This window comes from Papaver somniferum, chromosome 5, assembly GCF_003573695.1.
Source record: "Papaver somniferum cultivar HN1 chromosome 5, ASM357369v1, whole genome shotgun sequence".
In the NCBI taxonomy this organism is placed as follows: domain Eukaryota; kingdom Viridiplantae; phylum Streptophyta; class Magnoliopsida; order Ranunculales; family Papaveraceae; genus Papaver; species Papaver somniferum.
Genome location: NC_039362.1, coordinates 72,283,438 through 72,304,911, shown reverse-complemented (window position 1 = coordinate 72,304,911; position 21,474 = coordinate 72,283,438). Strand labels below are relative to the sequence as shown.

Genomic DNA, 21,474 nt, shown 5'->3' with positions numbered 1-21,474 from the left:
TTTATTTTTATTTTTTTTGTGAGAGACGTTAGTGTCAATCTTGGTGTCTTTGAAAATCCTAAGGCATCTGCAAGTTTGGTAGAGAAATTTTATTGAATGTCAAAGCTAAATAACAGTTCTTCAAATGATTTAAATCACTAGAAACATAAGCTGGTGCAGTAAAATAACAATTAAATACTTTCAATAAAATCTTAATCTTTCATCAAGGTCTGAATTCTAAATACTTCCCAGTGGATCGATAAGCGTGGATGTATTGCTACAAATTGCTTCATCTTTTGTTATTGTGTATTTGGGACCACGAACTCTCGTTCGGGATGATGATCCAACCATATTTCAACAAATCATTAAAATCGCTGAATAGATTTGTTTCCAAATGGAATATATTTGTTTGAGATACATGTGAAAGAAGGTATGAGTTGAATTCGGTGTAGAAGTGGGTATATATATATATATATATATATATATAGAAGAAATTGAATAATAGTTGTTTGATGATATAATCGTTGAGCAGCAACACTTGCGGAAGACTGTCCGACACGGTTGCTGGTATCCAATTACCCTGGCATGAGAGATTGACCCATATAGTATAAAGATGAAGAGATGATCTTTAGACCAATGTGGATTATGTTCAGCAGAATTTCAGTATCTAAAGTTTGGTGTTTGTTAGGAGATAATTGTTACCCATTGATGTAATTCATATCATCCATCTTGAAAGACGCAATATGAGATGATTGTTACTTGTCAAGGTAATTCATATCATCTGTTAGTTTCATTAGATATCAACTATGATATCATAAACTGTCAAGTAGTTTGATGGGTTTGATGACCTTTAATATAAGAGTTGCATACTTATAAAGAAGTTTGATAAACGTCGAAAAATTATCCTTTAAAATAAAAATAAAACATGTAGCGAAGGTTGAAAACTCAGTTTCTTGAGTGGGGGGGAATTATGAAGTCGGTACACGGAAAGTGGTTCAAAATCCGACCGTTTTTTTTTCTTAGAACATGTCACACGTAAGTATCACTCAATATAATAGGTGTATCCGTATATTTGTTTTTATCCCTTAGTGTCCTAATTAGATGGGTTAGACCTCGTATGATTTCGACTTTTTCTTGTTAAGTAAAAAACTCCACGAACACACTTTTACTCAGTATATAATCAAGATTTTAGAATACCCGTTCAAGAATCTTATCACTACTCACTAGCAGTATAGCACAACACTACCTTTGTCCACCTTAAAATTCACCATTTTCTTAAAAAAAATTTCGAACTTTTTAATCAATTTGGAGCAAAATAATCTAATTTATTATTCTAATCAATTAGATTGAACGGTCATATCAAGAGTGTCATCTGAATTCTCATCAAGAAAGAAGAACCTTTCCCTTTATTGACCCAGGCTAAATATAGACGAATAAGTTGTAGCTTGATTAGATATTTGATAACGAAACCTAATATAAGGGCCTTCAATTCCAATACAAGGGCTTGTCACGTAACACAGAATAGAGTCACTCATTGATAAATCCAAAAAAAACCCCATATCCATAATGATTAAACTACCCTTGATTACTTAGTGTTAGGTTGGATTAGTGATGGTGTTTTCAATGATGTTGTAGTAAAGAGTTCGTTGAGGCTTGTGAATGCAATGAATTCTAGACTTAATAGAACTTAAAAATATAGAAAACTTAACTCAAAATTGATTTCAGGTGATTGGAAAATAACCAAGACACTAGAATCCACTATTACACATGAATGATGTCAAATATTTCATAACTCTAATTATCCTTTTAATCCTTTATTTCTTAATCCACAAATAATCAAATATATTCTCAAAAATTAATTGTATCCCCTAAGCATAGATTATCTAACCAAAGCATAACCTATCTAATTGAATCACAACTAATGAAGAAAATTATGTAAACTTTTAAGAACTCTGCAAAAACAGTGATTGAGTGAATTATAATTAAATATTAGAGAAAATGAAATAGTTACCCATTGTTCATGTATGAATAGCTTCATCCATTGCCTTGGTTATGAGAGAATTAGCCGCTCATCATGTTGGAAACACGCTCAAAAGTTGATTTCATTTATGCTCAAAGGGTTACAAATGATGAATAAGGGAGAATTATAATAAAAATCGGGTTTTCAACACTTATAACTGTTGCAAAAACCGTTACAAAGAGCCTTTACTGTTGCTGTTGCGTTTTTAAGTCTGCCTGTAAACTGCGACCCACAGAATGAGTTGCTGTCACTGTTCAAAAACGACTGCTGGTGCAGGTCCGTTCTTCGTGTTCTTCAGTTTTGCAGCAGCAGAAATGGCAGCTCTGCAAATTTGATTTTTCGCTCTGTGGTGCTCTTTTTCTATCCCAATCTCCCCGTCCCCTCACCCTATATATACTCAACAACAGCAAAATATCACGCCATAACTCTCACAAATTTTCATTAAACTCGACAGTAAAGAAAAATATTCTGGGAATATTTTCTTCCCTATTTTAGCTTCTCATGTGTTTCTACAGCTGCGAAATCTCCTCATTTATCTTCTTCACGGTCCAGAATGTTGCTAGAGTCATCATACACGAGCAGAACACGCATAAATCTTCCAAAACCCGTGAACTATTCTTCTCATGCACGGGATACCCTTATTCCTTGTCACGGATTTTCCAGGCAAATTTGATAGAAACAAACACCCATACCAGCTCTTTTATGACATATCACAACTACCCATGAAGTTTCAGCCCTTTAGTCCACCTAGAACATCTTCAAATTTCGATCGAAACATTCTCAGAGAGCTGCCACATTTTTCCCGCCAATTTTTAAGTTTCAAATGAAGAATATGGTGTGCCCCTAACCAGCTGTGGGGTGCCAATAGCAGCTGCCTTTTTGGGGTGCCCCTTAGTAATTGAGGTTCCCCTTAACCAAATCTGGGCTCCGTATAGCACGTGTCCTCCGGGGGTGCCCCGGGCAACTTTTCGAGCCGAAATTTCCAAAAATATTTATTTCCAAAAAAATACCTACAAACACACAAAACACCATAATAAGGACGAAAACGAGTACTAACAATACGAAACATTGAGGACAAATTAGACAAATAAATGCGTCTATCAAATACCCCCAAACTTATTATTTGCTAGTCCTCGAGCAAAACTAATAAAATTTAAAACCGAGTTAATCTCGGGAGGGTTTACCAGAGGTGTACCCACAAAACCATTACTTCTAATTGGTCACAAGTATCCAAAGAGCTATGAGGACATACATATTCTCAACCTATCTCCAAGTAACTAGAATGCCAGAGAAATTAAAGGTGTCAGCTCTAAAGCTGACTGAAGAAAAGGGGAAACACATCCGCAACACTGCTAGATAAAGAGATATCCGCTACACGGCTAGATAAACATTGTAAGATGCGTCCGCTGCTTTACAACTGGATAAGATTAGGAGAGAGATAAAGATGAGAGGGACATCTTCTACATAGCTGGACTAATTACATGTGATGAGTTAAACCAGTGCTATAAAGATCTTGTGCCAGATTGAAAGCGGACTTAACAAAGCAACCAAATGTATCTTTTTTCGACTCTCTCATAGTGCTCAGTAGAAACAACGTCTTCTTCGGTCTTCAACTATTGATGATAAACTATCGAACCTCATAGACAATTAACTCTTCTCTTCGATTTCTTGCTTGACTTATAAATCTCTACTTCCCTTTGGCCTTATTGAACAAAACGTAACGATGATGATATTTTTTTTTTGTTGGAAACAAAAATTACAAGACAACAATTTACATGGCCATGAGAGAAGGACTTTCAAAACTTGGATCTTCGCAACTTGTGATGTCTTGGTATCATGGATTCTAACAACTTATATCATTTGCTCTTATAACTTCAGCTTTGATTTTTGAATTATTCTTTTCTATTGTTGCTTCTAAACCTAAAACGTCTTCAACTTTCTTCATAGATTTTGATGTCGCTCCGCTTGTTGATGATGATAAGTTTCTACTGAGAGAGAGTCGCAATCCAGTAACTAAGACTTCATTGTGAGGTTGCTTTGTCTTTATAGCATTTCCTGACCTACTTGCCTTTCCATCATGTATGGTTAGGTCCATCACGGTTACCCTCTAAAAGGAACAAGTTCTCTCCCGAATTTCAAGGATCTCAATGTCTTTTTCTCTAATGTCTCAAAAGGTTGTTATCCCTAGCATTCCAATTTCTATCTTTTCGGTGAGAAACAATATGTAAACTTAGCTAACTGGATACCATGTGACGCTAGAAGTTTCAAAAGTGCAACTAAAAAGTTCTTCCCCACCCCCAAACTTAAATCTAACATTGTCCTCGATGTTCTAAAGATAAAATTAAAAGCATGAACAAGGAGAAACTGTTACCGCTTGAAGAAAAAGAGTTAAGGAAAGATATTACCATGTTGCATGAGCATGGGTTACCTCCCAAGAAGTGCTAAGTTTAAAGTCTTCAGCCAGACTTAGGAAAGGATTAGTCAACTCGAACCGTATAACAGTAGCCGGAATAACTGTGGGTCTTCAAAAGCAAATAGATATGACCAAAAGAAACTGCAGTAAACCAAGAAAATAAACAAGACTAGCATGCCCTTACCTAGTTTCCTGATTAAGACAACTACATATAATTGTGGTTCAGGTTCTATAAAAGGGTCTAAATATATTTCTTTAGGCTGCAACTCCTCAAAAGTGAGATCCGAAATATTAGGTCCTAGATTCTGTAAAAACTCAAATAAAAATTTAGAAGCACATAATAATAACCTAAATAATTGAGGATCCTCTAAGTCAATCAGGTTTGACTTACAAAATTGACCACAGTGAGGGTAGTAGTCATTCTTAAGAAAATGTGTTGATTCTAATTTCCTAAAGCATTTAGGTTTAGTCTCACAACTAAATATTCGACACATTTGAAATATAAACGTTCCCACATTTGGAAGAAAACTATTTGGTGGGAAAACAAAGTCAATAAGAGTATCATAGCCTGGGCAAACCACATCAACCAGAGGATGGGTTTCTAATGACTGAACTTCTTTCTGTACATTATTAGGTTCGGGAAAACGTGTATGGAGATAATCTTGTACGATGGTTGAGGCACAAATGTCAAGCCCTACACGAGGGAACTTTCTAAGAATTAAAGGTAAAGCACAGGGATAATGATAATCACCCCCAAACTTAGAGTTTTGTGTGTCTCTAGGTAGACTAACTACAATTTCCCTAATTTCTAGATCATCGGGATCCTGAAAATGGTCAATTGCTTTTGTTAGGTTATACTCAGGTGATGCATCCTCACTCATATTTAAAAGCTCTACGAGTTCATCTTCTTCGTCTAAGACTATTGTTTCTAAATCGCTAGACTCTAAAACATTATTCTCAGAATAAACTCGTTCCTCTAAATCATTATCAGCTTTGTAAACATGAAATACTACATCGTCTAAAACGAGGGTATCTCTAGCCAAATCCTCGTCCTTTTGAATAGGTGAATAATTATTAAAATTATTTGGATTTGGATTTGGATTTGAAATAGAAATAATATTATCATTGTAAAGCTCAATTGGAGTATCCATTTCCTGATCACTATTCCTACATAAGTATGATTCTCCATCAACACTATCCTCATCATAATAACATGAAAAAGATCGAACCTCATCAAAACAAGTAGTGCTACCAATTCTAACCTTGTTATCTTGATTATGTAAATAACTATCTTCATTCTCAAGGGTATTATTGGATACACTATATTGGCAATTCAAGTAATTTCGAGCAATTCTTTCATTCGTCTCAGCTATCCTCTTGAGGTGGTCTTCTAAAAAAGGTTCACTCATTATTGTTGTTCTTTCGTCTATAATTATACTATTCATATCAGCTAACTTACGCGTCGACTCAGCTAACTTCCTGAGGGACTCTTCTAAAGGAGGAATAGGAACAGAGGGATCATAAAAAGGACTACTTTTTAATAGTTTGATTGTATCCTCTAGAGACGAAGAACTAGTACTATAATCTTCTTGCTCGTAAGACTGATGCATGTGTGGATAGTAATTGGGCTCACCAGGGTATGACCCATATCCTTCCAAAGGATGGCGTTCCCAACCACTATTCCCAACATGGTCATAAAAAGGATGATGTCCATATTCAAATTCAGGTCGATAATCATTGTGTTGGCTTCTATCATACCAGTTCGACATTCTTAATTGCAAGGGAATTCTACACAATCACAAACAAGGCTGACTCGACCAAATCAAACCTATAAAATCTAGCAAACAACAAGCATGATGGCTCCACTAAGATTGTTTCTAGACCAGCTTCTAATCTTTCGAAAAGGAATTCGTTACAATCTGAGCAAACCTCTCTGGAATTAATCCGAGTTTAAGTAAGTTGAATTGAGACGAGGGAAGCTGCGAGGAGCTTTGATACCCAAGGTCTCACCGGTATTATAATGCGGCGCAGTCACGCATTCAACTCACAGAAACCATCATGAACTTCAAAGTATGCTCAAAATAGTAACCAATATTTTTCGAACGACTTTCCTATTAAGCTCGTTACCCTATAGGTCTCGTTCTAGTCAAAATTTTAAGCTTAGGTCCGCGTTTGGTTTCGTTTTCCTAAGGCGGGCAAGAAGGAAACGGTGATGAAATCCGAGTCCTTATCTTAATTTGGCCAGGCCTTGCCCTTTACTAGGAAATTAAAACAACCGTATTCAAATCCTCAGCATATATTCACCTTAAGGCATACAATAAACCCACTGACAAGGGATTTGCGGGTGTTTCGAAAGCTTACCTCCCGTACCAGACGGGCGCAGAACCGCTAAAGTCGACTCGGTCCACGACTCCTATGTCATGTGCGAACCCGAGGGGCCGAGACGATATTGTAATCGTCGTCCTTCCCTGCAAACAGTTTTATATTTAATGTACCCGTCCTTAGGGTTTAAAAAAATAAAAATAATAATTGTCCAAGTCCAAAGTCCAAATAAAGTGCAAAAGAAAAGAAATAAAAGAAATAAAATAATAATTACAAAAAATGGAAGGTCTCTAAAAAATAAAAATAAAAAATTCTCTCTCTTTTTTTTTAATTTTTTCTTTCGCTTTTTTTTTTTGCTTTGTCTTTTCCCTTCTCTTTTAGCTTTAAGCTTTGATTCCAAATCTTTAGTATCCAACTTCAAACCTGTAATACAAAGACACACCCAAAGAAACGTAAAAAGAACAAATGAAATAAAAAAAACCTAAAAATTCTACCTAAGCACAAATCCGTGTCGGCGACGCCAAAATTTGATGGTATTTTCAATGATGTTGTAGTAAAGAGTTCGTTGAGGCTTGTGAAGGCAATGAATTCTAGACTTAATAGAACTTAAAAATATAGAAAACTTAACTCAAAATTGATTTCAGGTGATTGGAAAATAACCAAGACACTAGAATCCACTATTGCACATGAATGATGTCAAATATTTCATAACTCTAATTATCCTTTTAATCCTTTATTTCTTAATCCACAAATAATCAAACATATTCTCAAAAGTTAATTGTATCCCCTAAGCATAGATTATCTAACCAAAGCATAACCTATCTAATTGAATCACAACTAATGAAGAAAATTATGTAAACTTTTAAGAACTCTGCAAAAGCAGTGATTGAGTGAATTATAATTAAATATTAGAGAAAATGAAATAGTTACCCATTGTTCATGTGTGAATAGCTTCATCCATTCCCTTGGTTACGAGAGAATTAGCCTCTCATCATGTTGGAAACACGCTCAAAAGTTGATTTCATTTATGCTCAAAGGGTTACAAATGATGAATAAGGGAGATTTATAATAAAAATCGGGTTTTCAACGCTTATAACTGTTGCAAAAACCGTTACAAAGAGCCGTTACTGTTGCTGTTGCGTTTTTAAGTCTGCCTGTAAACTGCGACCCAAAGAATGAGTTGCTGTCACTGTTCAAAAACGACTGCTGGTGCAGGTCCGTTCTTCGTGTTCTTCAGTTTTGCAGCAACGGAAATGGCAGCTCTGCAGATTTGATTTTTCGCTCTGTGGTGCTCTTTTTCTCTCACAATCTCTCCGTCCCCCTTCTCTATGATCCCCTCACCCTATATATACTCAACAGCAGCAAAATATCACGCCATAACTCTCACAAATTTTCATTAAACTCGACAGTGAAGAAAAATATTCTGGGAATATTTTCTTCCCTGTTTTAGCTTCTCACGTGTTTCTACAGCTGCAAAATCTCCTCATTTATCTTTTTCACGGTCCAGAGTGTTACTAGAGTCATCATACACGAGCAGAACACACATAAATCTTCCAAAACCCGTGAACTATTCTTCTCATGCACGAGCTATCCTTATTCCTTGTCACGGATTTTCCAGCCAAATTTGACCGAAACAAACACCCATACCAGCTCTTTTATGACATATCACAACTACCCATGAAGTTTCAGCCCTTTAGTCCACCTAGAACATCTTCAAATTTCGATCGAAACATTCTCAGAGAGGTGCCACATTTTCCCGCCAATTTTTAGTTTCAAATGAAGAAGATGGTGTTCCCCTAACCAGCTGTGGGGTGCGAATAGCAGCTGCCTTTTTGGGGTGCCCCTTAGTAATTGAGGTGCCCCTTAACCAAATCAGGGCTCTGTATAGCACGTGTCCTCCGGGGGTGCCCCAGACAGCTTTTCGAGCCGAAATTTCCAAAAATATTTTTTATTTCCAAAAAAATACCTACAAACACACAAAACACCATAATAAGGACGAAAACGAGTACTAACAATACGAAACATTGAGGACAAATTAGACACATAAATGCGTCTATCAATTAGTTAATTTAGTTTTAGTTGTCAGATTGGATTAATACTTTTTATTTACAGTTAGTGACAGAAGAATTAGATTAGAAAAACTGGAGGGAAGAAGTATAAGATTTTTTTTTTTACAGAAAATTCACGATTTGACTTACCGAACGATTATGAATGATTCTAAAAAACAAATTTGAGGTGGATGAATTCATAAAAGGTACATCAAACAAATTGTCGTAAAAAGAATGAATTTTGCAAGCTTTTTGGTCTCATTTACTACCAGGTTCATATTTAAAACCCATATCTGAGTAAAATTGGAAAAACCTCATCTTAACCATTTGTGGATGGGTATATCATTTCTTAACCTGACCGTACGTATGTGCTATGCCCAAGTCGTATAGAAAATAACCCAGCCGAATATAAATATAGGCCAAATATATTGACAAAAAACCTAGCTATAAATGTTATACGTGGATTAGTATTTAAATCTACGTTTGGGAATAAACTCTTGCAGTTATATGTGCACATATAAATGTTATATGTGCGATTTGATTAGGGTCAGAGAAGTAAAAAGCGACAAACTTTTAGGTTTAATGAGTGAAATGATAATTTGGACATTTGACATAAATCCTAGGACATCGCCTAACCAAGCCCCTAAAACATCGAGTATCCTAGACACACGCTCATATAATGACTTCAAAGTCCCCTCTTCTTGACAAGATTTCTAATAAGGGTATCAGATTAAGTGGGGTACCATAATCAAGATAAAACAAAACAAGTTTTTATATATGACGAAATAAGTTTTGACTTGGCGTGGTACAACCCCACTTCCCCATTAGCAGCCTTGCTTCTTGATAACTCCATGGAGTCGATAAAGCGTAAATGAAAAACCTTACCACCAAAGGAGAAAAGCAGTAGCTAGGTTGGTTGGTCCAACAATAGGTCATGGATTTCCGTATTGGACAATTGTACAAAGTGAAAACTACTACCACACCCATTTCTCAAATATTTTACACTAAGAAACCCACGCTCATAAAAGTTCAGGCGCGCACCCATTTTCTGGGTTAAAATTTCCGTCACACCCATAATTTCCGAAATTGTTTTTCTTCTTCTCGACTGTGAATTGATTCTCTGGTTCCAATCGTGAGATGTTGCACTATTTGCCTAACCGCCGGCCATGGATTCGATGGGTATTCACCATAAATCAAGACCTCTCCCTGAAGCCGAGAAGAAGAAGGAAGAACATAGTGAATTGTTGGCGTTCTTCTTCTTCTCTACTGTGATAACAAAAGTCCAACAACCGGTTGTCAAAAAAAGTTGGAAATCGATGATGACCAAAAACGGTAAGTTCTACACTGTTTTCTCACTATAATGATTGTTTATTCAGTAGTTGCATTTGAATATCTATAATCTAGAATTTGGAATGACTAATTCGACTGTTTATTTTGAAAGATGATTAGGTCGTTGTTTTTAGTATCATCTGGACTTTTCTTATTATCTTCTTCTTCATCTCAAGGAGGAAATCCCCAGTTGATTTTGGTATTTATTAATTTTATATGGGATTACCATTTTGTAGTTGGATTTGAATATATATGATCTTGGGTTTGGAATGACTAATCTGGATTGTTTAGTTTTTAGGATTATTAGATTTTTGTTATTGTTATCTTCTTCCATCTGGAGGAGGAAAAATCCCCGGTTGATTTTGGTACTTTGTATAGGATACCTTTCTGTAGTTTGTATGGATAAAAATTTGTTCAAATTTTGAATATGCTGATTCAAGTTGTTTTAATCTGTAGCTTCAAACCTCAGGAATATGAAATAGTCCTTCGTTTTGGATGTGATATGTGATAAATGTGGAGATTACATCTTAATTCATGATAGTGTTTTATTTTAGTTGTTGGTGATGCTAACTCTTAACTGCATTTGGTTCTCCCATGTGCTAGTGTCATTTGATATTGCCTTTGCTTATGCTTAATGTCGTTTGATTGTGTGTAGGTGTGCATTCTACGACAAGAGGGTGTCTCCGGAAGTTAGTGGAGATGCTCTTGGTGACGTATGTATTACTGTTCAAATGTTGCTGAACTACTTTTAAGTTTGCATCTTAGTTCCCAAATGCATTTTTTAATTTTTATTTTTTCCCAACAGGAATTCAAAGGATATGTTTTTAAGATTATGGGAGGGTGTGACAAGCAAGGGTTCCCAATAAAACTTGTGTTTTAATGAAGATTTTGAAATGAATTTCATATTTTTATGAAACTCTCAGCCGTGAATTGAGTTGGAGTAAGCAATACTGGATGAGTGGTGAAGAAGGTTTAATTGCAGATGATGGTGTAAATACATGAAAGAAGATGATGGTGTAAATACATGATTTTGACCAAGAGCCCCCAAATAACTGAAAGATAATGGTTTGCGTGGGAGTTAATGAAACATGAAAGAAGATGATGATGTGGTTATGACTGCATAACATGTCATTCAGTCGAGAAACTGTCTGCATAACATGTTATGCATTCGTGAAAATGGATGCATAACCTGTTATGCATCTACAAAATTTGTTGCATAACTTGTTATGCAGTCAGAAAACCTGCATAACCTGTTATGCGTCCGAAAATATGGCTACATAATGCATCGAGAAAATAGATGCATAACCTGATATGCATCCGTAAATATGGATGCATACTGCATTATGCATCAATTTTTTATACGTACGGCTAAAATCAACCAAAACAATGGTTACATAACTTGTTATAGATGTATAACTTTGTTATGCAAATACATAACTTGTTATGCAGTCGAAAAATGGTTGCATAATTAGTTATGCGTCTGCAGAATGTGTTATGCATCGTTTTTGGTGACTGCATAATGGTTAAGTATCAAGTTTTCAAAAAAAATCCCTAAAATGAGGATCACCTCCGATTTTTTCGTTAAAAACAAAAATTTGATATTCTTGTTTGTACTCGTTGCGTAGCTCTTTTAAAAAGATTTCCAACGATATAAAATTTGTAAAATTCTAAGGCGCGGATTTTTAGATATGTTATGTCCAAGTTGCACTGCCAATTATACCCTTGAAAAAGATAGTATGCATAACGAGTTATGCCTGAAAAAATAGTATGCATAACCAGTTATGTATTGATTCATATAATAATTTCATATAATTATGGGTGTCACGGTATACAAAATTAATTGTGGGCCTGAGAACGAAAATATTATTTTTTTTGGGTCTCCCCCTAATTTCCCCTTGTACAAAAACGTAGCTAGTTATTAGGTGTCCGTTCTTTATGTGCAATTTGCTCACTACACTTTGATTGGGAAGTGGGATGTTTTCCTTCCTTCCTATGTTAATGGGCAGCTTTCCCTTTCTCCAGTCTCCTGATTTATATAGCTTCCTAACCACACATTAAACATGATAAATTACAGCTTCTTTTCTGTTAATTCCTTGCTTAAAAATGTGGTGGCGTGTATCAAACTCGCAATTATAAGAAGAGCTTATTACAGGATCCAGGCATAGGTCGGTAATGTGAATTATTTTTGAGCATCTAAATGAGTTGAGAATTGAGATATGATCTCTGCAGTCCAGATTTTAAGATCTGTTGCCATTACATAAGAGATGTTGGATTCACACGTAAATGAGGTCCCTGCCCCTGGACCTTACAAAATCTACTTACTAGTACAAAAAGTAGTTCAAAATCTCTCTCTTTTTCCTAGATATTCAACTAGAATAGATCTTAAGATTCTTGACCAAACAAACCCCCCTCACCTCACTCATAAAGATTTTTTAAAACCAGTTCCCAAGAATTTTAAAGAAGGAGACATCTAAAAGAAAAGAAAAAAGAAATCTTCGTAGAGTTGGCAATGTCAGGTGATAGCTCAAGCTAATAATAATGATATATAATTTTAAATTAAATAATGGAAAATGATATTCAGCTCTCCTCTTACAGCTTTATTCACCACTCAATGCTAGGTGTCACAAGAGTAGTGGTTCAGAGATATTCAGCCAGGACCCACAATTAAGTAAAAGGGTTCACCATTTGAAAGATGTAGGGCTTAAATGTTGTTGAGCGGTGAGTAGAATGGTGTTTTAGAGCTGTGAATAGCAACACCGTTAAATAATTATTTTTAATTATTCAAGGAAAAAAAAAAACTGAATAAGAAAAGTTGAGTGTGTTTTTTGTATAAACTAAATAATTTTATTTTTATTATTTTTAACAGTAGCAGTGACGGTGGTTAATCATTCAATGGCTCTGTTACAAATGCAGGCGTGAGTATAAATGCAGTGCCTATGCCATTAATTCACTCTCTTTACTACTAGTACTTTCTCTTTCTAAGAAAACTAAGAAGAAGTTGAAAATCAAACAAGAAACAACTCAATTGGCCATTAACTTCTCTTCCTCACTTCGCACTTTCTCTGCCAAATATTTGGAATTCTGATCTCTCTACATCAGTTTTGTTTAATTTTTTTTTGTTTGATGCATGACAGAATTTAGTAATGTCTGAGTGATAAAAAGAGACAGGGTTGAATATAAACCGAAATTCAACAAAGTTTCAGTAAAAAGCCTTTAATGGAAGACAGAATTGGGAAAAGTAGCAGAGAATCTTAAGTGTGGAATTGGTGGTATCTTTCTCTTTCTACAACTTTTTTTTTTACTTGTTGCGAAGCGTGGAATTGTTTTGTATCAGAACTCTCTGGGCACTCTCTGACTACGGTTTTTACTGCTGTGTTGTTTTGAATGGTGAGTTTTTTCCTTCCCTGAAATCAATGTTCTTTGTTTTCTTTTTTGACTGCCTAAAACTTTACATTTTTTCTTTGGAATTGTTTTTTTGGACTCCACTTCATTGTGATCTTTTGGGAGTACATATCAATCAGTCTAAGTACTTGTTTTGATCTTGTTGTTTGTTTTCTGAAAGTGGCTTCTGTTGCAAATTGTTTTCTCAGTATCCAAATTGGTGATAGATTTGTTTTGGCATAGTGTCAGTTTGAAATACCAGTGATTTCTGCATTAGATTTGGTCAAAATCTTGATAATATTCAATCAACATTACCAAGTACTCTCTGGCTGGTTATATTCCTTTTTTTTTTTCAGAAGTTGAAACTCAAATATTCCATTTACTCAAAGACAGTTTAGGTAGAAGAGAAAGATACCTTTATATCTTGCTGCTTTTGTTGTTGAAGGCAATATGGATTTGAGTGAGAAAGATAAATTTGGGTTAGAAAAAAGAAGTGGGGATCCTTTGAATTACCAGTCTCCTAATATGCTGCCTTCCAATTGGCAATTCAATCATGGAAATCAGCCTTTGGGTTTAGCTTCTACTAGTGATTCAATGGAAAAGGGAGATCTAATGATGGGTGGTTCTTCAGCTTGTTCCTCTGGTTCAATGATGGACTCATTTACAGGTGCTCTTTGGGGTCATCCCAGTTCATCACACAACTTAAGCTTAGGTGATCATGGTTCTTCTGGGGCAGTTATGGGTAACTTAGGTTGGAATCCACTGAATTCTGTTACTAAACAGGGTATTTACTTGCCGCCAAGCACTGGGATGCTACATCAGAGCTTATCTCAGTTCCCAGCTGATTCAGGGTTCATTGAAAGAGCTGCAAGGTATTCATGCTTCAATGGTGGAAGTTTTAGTGATATGTTGAATCCGTTTAACGTGCCAGAGAATTTGAGTCCTTACTCTAAGAATGGAGGAGCAATTCAAGGTTCTTCAGATGTTCTCTTTAATGGGTTGAAACACATACCGGGTAGCCAATCTCAGATGAATGAAGCAAACAGTGCTGAGCTTGCTAAAGATGTTTCAGTTTCTGTCAATAGGGGCACTACAGATGGGAGTCCAATGAAAAGTGATGTCAAAAAGGGGAATTTTTTGAGAACACCTGATGAAACAAAAGGAGTTGGTAATTCTGGTAATGAATCAGATGATGCCAATTGTAGTGGAAGTGCTGGTGGTGCTGGCCGAGAGGATCAATCAATGTTGGAGAGTGCCGGGAGGGAACCTTCATCTTCCAAGGGACTTGCCCCAAAGAAAAGGAGACGAGGTGGTCAGGTGATAATGGAAATCCTGTGTTATGATTCTATGCACGCGTTTCTGATTCGAGAAGTTCTTTCGTTCCATATTTTAATGTTAACATAACTTTTTGGATGCAGGTTTCTGAGCCTGACCAAGGTAAAAGTCCTGTACAAGTAACAGGCGAGGCTGCAAATGAGGATTCTGACTCAAAACAGAAGGATGATCAAAATCCTAGTCCCTCTGCTAAAGGTAATAAACATGGTAAAGACAAAGATAATTCTCAAACTTCAGATGCACCTAAAGAAGATTATATCCATGTTAGAGCGCGAAGGGGCCAGGCAACCAATAGCCATAGTCTTGCCGAGAGAGTAAGAAATTTCTATAGAAAGTTTTGAGTTGGTTAGTAATATGTGTTCCAAGTATATTTGGTTAACTTGATTTTCCCCATCTGTAGGTAAGACGAGAAAAAATCAGCGAAAGGATGAAGTTTCTTCAAGACCTTGTGCCTGGTTGTAATAAGGTATGTGTTTGAACTCAATTATAAGTACAGATAATTGATTTTTCCATCAGATTTATGTGCAATTGTAGTACTTATCGAGAGAGTTTCTTGGTATTATATAGGTTACTGGCAAGGCTGTCATGCTCGATGAGATCATTAACTATGTACAGTCGTTGCAACGCCAGGTTGAGGTATGGTAGTAGAATCTGTAACCCTTGGAAGTGTCTCATTATTATTTCATCGTTACCAATTATCTCATCTAATGTTAAAAGTTGTTGTTTGCTACATTTAATGAATATAATGAATCTGTGATACTGTGATAATGTAATACTACTTATCTTGAATTGTCTTTCCATACAAAGAATTTTGGGTAGGAAACTAATAACAACTATGACTTGAAAAACATACAAGGTCATTAACAGATGTATGAATTTGCATATGACAACCATAGGAAACGTATACCCATCCAATATCATAAAGTTTATGAATCATTAACTTGTGACAAAATCTGTAAATTGTCAACCATAGTATTCAATTTACAGGATTCTAAAGATTATGGACTGGAGCTTGAATTTCTTGGAATTGTTACTTTGAAGAATAATAAACCTTTTCATATCAAATATATCAAACATGTTCCCCTTTCCATACACGAGGAAATACTTGTGATTTTTTAGAATTTGGTAGGCGCCTATGATTTTTAAGATGCCGTGCTATGCATTTTGCCTTGTCAAAAGTCATGGCCAGATGTATAAAATCTTTTATTTTTGCTTTGTAGTTTTTGTCAATGAAGCTTTCAGCTGTAAATCCACGACTCGACCTCAATCTTGAAAGTCTTCTTGCGAAAGATGTAAGTGAAATTACAAATGTACAACTTCTTATAACTTAGTCTGCATCTGTTTTAACTAATATCTTCTTTTTGTCGTCATAGATTCTTCAATCACGAGGTGGTCCATCATCTTCCATGGGGTTTCCACAAGATATGATTATGGCTCAGCTTCATCCGTCCCAACCAGGATTAATTCAATCAGGAATGCCTGGCATGGGAAATCCCTCAGATGCACTCAGGAGAACCATCAATTCTCAATTAATGGCCATGAATGCAGGATACAAAGAACCTAATCCTCAGGTATTATTCTGACTCTACAGCAACTTTCTCACTCTCTCACCCAGGCAAGAAAGAAATATCAGACTAAGTTAGAAAATACACGTCCTAGGAAAGAAATTCAGAATTTACATCTTAATGAATTATGTGTAGATGCCCAATCCGTGGGATGATGAACTTAACAACGTCATTCAAATGAGCTTTGATCCCAATGGTCCGTTTAACGGTCAAGACTTGAATGGTACTGCTCTTTCCTTGTCTCATCTACCATATAATGACTTCTTTAAATATAACTTACATTATTCATATATTGCATTTTCAGCTGCTTCTCTACCTCCTGGTCATATGAAAGTTGAGCTATGACTAAAGCTGCTGTCCCAAGTCTTAATAGTTGGTGTACAGTCAAAAACAGGGTAGATATGAAATTCTCCCTCAAGGTCTCTCAAGTATATTAACACAGCTACATTTGTTTTTGTTTTCCAGTCTTATATATATACACACTTCATATGGATAAAGAAAAGGAACTATCTATGAAGTTGTACTGTAAGCACTTATTTTGTTATAGGGCGCTCTTTGTTATAATTGATGTATAAAGATCTCTCCAAGCTTTACTGAGGAAAAAAGCAAAAGTTTCTGAAACTTGTTATTGCTATGATCTAGGGTGCAATGATGGAAAGTGGGATTGAAAGGAGTTTTTTTTTCTTTCTTCTTTGCAGCAACCAGTTCAGTTTAAAATGGGCCATGACTCTAGGAGGCTTCCAAGATCTCCAAGAAACACACCCATAAAAAAATGGTTTGGTACATTACCCGATCCAACAGCCTGAGAACTAGGGTTACAACTACCGTATTTGCTACTTAGGTTGAAATTTGAAACTCAGTAAAAAAAACAAAAAAGCATTTTGTGTGCCGACCTCAGCAAACTCGCAGTCATGGGGCATATACGGTTCATTGATGTAGATCATGATGATGAGAGAACTTATGCCTTGCGAGAAGAATTGATGTAGATCATGATGATGAGAGAACTTATGCCTTGCGAGAAGAATTGATGTAGATCATGATGATGAGAGAACTTATGCCTTGCGAGAAGAAGCAGCAAGAAGCATGCAAAGCCTTCCAGAAGAGCTGCAAGAAGAGATCTTGGTAAGGTTACCACTGAAATCAGTCTCAATTTGTAGGTGTGTGCACAAGCTTTGGCTTAAGCTACTTTGTAGCCGCGAGTTCGCTAAGAATCATGCTATTCATAGTAATAATCAAATTAACAACATCCCTAAACTCATGCATTATGATACAAAAACTAAGAGCCCTTTGATTCATTCCATGGATTATGCTTCAATATCATCATCATTGTTATCTTAATGTGAATCTTGTAAAGGAGCTTCATGTGAATCTTGCAAGGGAGTCGTACGTAGAGAACCTATTTTGATGGAAAATCCATTCAAACACATATAAGGTGTTTTAATGGTTTGATTTGCTTAGGTTTACTTTATGCCGGGGTACAAGTACAACAAATGGCACACCAAGTACTCATTGTAATAAGGTTCATAGTATATTTATGCTCCCTCCGTCCCACTATTAAGTGACCTATTTGCTTTTACATTTTGTCCCACTAATAAGTGACCTATATCACTAAATAAGGAGATATTTCTAAAATTATCCTTTTAGTTAATTATAAGAAATATAAAAAATATGCATAATTTGATAGGCATGTTTATATTCGTTACGTAGGTGTTTTAAAATGCTTTTCAATGATATGAAGTTTGCGAAAATCCGTGATGTAGTTTGATAGAAAAATCGTTTCAAAATTTCACTAGTTATTATCCATAAGGGTATAATTGTAAAAAATGCGTAAAACTACTCTTTTCCTTGCTTGCCTTAAAATTTTTGCAAACTTAAACTAGGTCACTTAATAGTAGGACGGAGGGAGTATTTGGAATCCATTTACTAGAGAGTATAAGAACATACCAATAGGCCAGATACGAAAACGTGATGCCATGTTTGATACCATTGATAAGAACAAAGTTAGATATGGATTTGGTTATGATTGCAGGATTAGTGACTACAAGTTGGTACGACTTGCGGATTATGATAATACTGGTTGTTTTAACATTCAAGTTTATAGTTGAAGGTCAGATTCATGGAGAACTACTCAAACCAACTTCCCTTACCTATTTGCTCTTCAAGCAAGACCTTCTGGATTGCTTTTCAATGGCGCACTCCACTGGCTAGGCACCCAAAAAGCCTCAAGCGTAATTATCTCTTTTGACATTAGCAGTGAGAGACTTGTGGATTTGCCATATCCAGCAGAAGCTATGTCACAATTAGGAGACAGTCGTGATTGTTCAAAAATCTGTGCGTGTTGGAAGGCTGCCTTTGCTTAGTTTTCATTTACAGATATGTCCGAATTGATGTGTGGATGATGCAAACTTATGGAGAAAGAGAATCCTGGAAAAAATGGTTCACTGTTCCCAAATCAACAATGACTCGGTCATGCTTCTGGAAACCGATATGGTCATTCAATAATGGCGAGATTCTAGTAGATATCTTGTGGAATTTGGTTGTGTATGATATAAAGAACACAAGAATAAGATATGTGTTCGTTCCCGGTGTATACGGGCCAAGAAATCAACCGAAAAGTTATGTGGAGAGCCTCGCCCCACTTAACTCAGGTACTTATGCAGGGAGTAAGAGTATGCGTAAGCGGAGTAGACTGATTAGGTAAACATATCATGCTCTAGTTTGCTTTGAAATGAGATGCAAATAACCATCAGTGCATGCTTTATACCAAAGAAATTGTGTCATATGTTGAGAAGAATGCATATGCTTAGTTTCAAATAGAATTTTATCCATGATTAACTTGGATTGCTTATTTTCCTTGGGTGAATTTCCAAAAGTGAACAAGAAAAAGATTAGAAAAGAAAAGAAAAGAAAAAAATCCTTCAAATTTGAGTGTCGCACACCATCTTACTCAAGTTCTTTTACATTGAAGAGGAAATGTGATTTCCACGCTAATTTAAGTAGACAACAGTTGGGTTTGTAAGAGAAAGAAAGTCTCCAGCTCAGCATCCAGCTCAGGTTACAGCTCAGACAGTTAGCACAGTCAGTTAGTTATAGTTGTTATTTCTAAACCTCACAGTCAGTTAATTATAGTTGTTATTTCTAAACCTGTAATATTGAGACAGCTGTCTGTGACAGCTCATTCCTATCTATATTTGCTTTCTTCTTTCTGTAACTGATACTATAAGTATCACTCTCTCTCTGTATTTCTTCTTTAACAGATTCAATACAATACACCACTGTTCCCACATGGTATCAGATACCAAGAGTGGAATTTCAACTCCCAACACTAAAATCTGATTAAATTGATCCTTACAACCTTGTTCTTGAGCAATCATGCCTAGAACCACCACCAATTCTTCTTCCTCCGCTGCACAACCATCAAATCCAAACAACAACAACAACAACACCAACAACACAACCACTACCTTTCCTAACCTAAATTCATCTGTTTTTCCACCTCTTACTGGTTCGCCTTTGATGAATCAACAACAACAACCTCAAATTTCACCACAACCACCACAATTTCAATCTCTCTTTCGTTGTCCACAACTTCCGTTTCAAAACATCTCAAATTTTGTTTCAACAAAACTCGATGGATCCAATTTTCTTGTTTGGAGAGATCAACTATCATCAATCGTGATGAGCACCAACTTATACGGTCTTGTGGATGGATTTATTCTTCAACCGCCTCAATTTTTGATGCAGAACAATCTTCAAGCACTTAATCCGCAGTTTCTTGAATGACGATCGATGGATCAATTTTTAAGTTCTTGTATCAACGCTACAGTTCTACCTTGTCTTGCTTGGAAAGACTATTGCTAAGGACAAATGGGATCATCTTTCAAGAATCTTTACCCAACAGTTTTTTGCAAGAAAATCTCAATTGAGATCTCAGCTCCATATAATCAAGAGAGGTAACAGCTCTATGTTTGAGTTTCTTCAACAAATCAAGTCTATCTCTGACTCTTTGGCTGAAATTGGTGAACCTGTTACTGATGAAGATCTAGTTATGTAGACATTGTATGGATTAGAGAGAGAATCTGTTCACTTTGTTATTACTATCCAAAATCGAGAAAATCCTCTTGTTTTCTCTGAACTTAGAGATAGACTCATCCATCATGAACAGTGGATTAAAGATCAAGATCAAGAATCTTACTCTCCTCTAATCATAGATCCAACTAATTCTGCTTTGTTTGTGCGAAAATTTGCTAATTCTCACCACTCAAATGGAAGTTCTTCTTCCTCCCCAAGCAATTCACACACCTTGCCAACTTACAGAGGTTCTGGTAATAATTTTTCTGCTCCTAGTAATGGTGGTACCACATTACCAAGAGGTGAATTCAATCCACATCAGAGAGTTGACTATTCAACTATGTCATGTCAAATCTGTAACAAGTTGGGACACTTTGCTAGTAGGTGTAGATTTAGGTATTCTATAAGCAAAAAAAAATCTACTCCATCAGTTCAAAAAGCTTTTGCTGGAATGGAACTCTCAACTCCAGCTTTTAATCCATGGACTGCTGCTACACATGCTTTTTCTTCCGGTGCTGGTGAGTGTTCTACTTCAACAGGTCACTGGAGTTCAAATGATGCTGGTCAAGTATGGATCTCTGACTCAGGTGCTACTAGTCATATGACTAATGACTCTTCTATCCTCACTACACAAGAGGAATTCACTGCTGAAGAGCAGGTCATGATTGGTGATGGTAAGTTACTACCAATCTCATTAACTGGTTCTTCTACATAACTTCCTACTACTAGCTCAAACTCTTTTGTGTTGGATAAGGTTCCTTTTGTGCCAAGTATCAAGCATAATCTTCTTTCCATTGCAAAATTTACTGCTGATAATCAATGCTCTTTTGAATTCTTTCCCTTGGGGTTATGAAATAAAGTCAATTCACAGTAAGCAAGTTTTAACTAGAGGAATGATGCAGAACAACTTATATCCACTACAAGAAGCTTCTTCATTCAGCTCATCAATTTGCTTTTACCTCTATTTTGGCAACTCCGGACATCTGGCATCAAAGGTTAGGCCATCCAGCT

At 36.0% G+C, this 21,474-nt stretch overlaps 1 protein-coding gene across 1 annotated transcript; it reads left to right on the top strand.

Moving 5' to 3' along the window:
* The first annotated feature begins 13,060 nt into the window (after positions 1–13,060).
* LOC113281890 (transcription factor bHLH49-like) lies at positions 13,061–16,985 on the top strand. The gene is made up of 9 exons (XM_026530793.1): positions 13,061–13,498; positions 13,849–14,809; positions 14,911–15,141; positions 15,228–15,293; positions 15,395–15,463; positions 16,048–16,119; positions 16,201–16,398; positions 16,528–16,615; positions 16,697–16,985. Exons 2-9 carry the CDS (start codon positions 13,943–13,945, stop codon positions 16,735–16,737), a joined length of 1,632 nt encoding a protein of 543 aa, XP_026386578.1. The 5' UTR covers positions 13,061–13,498; positions 13,849–13,942; the 3' UTR covers positions 16,738–16,985.
* The last annotated feature ends 4,489 nt before the right edge of the window (positions 16,986–21,474 follow it).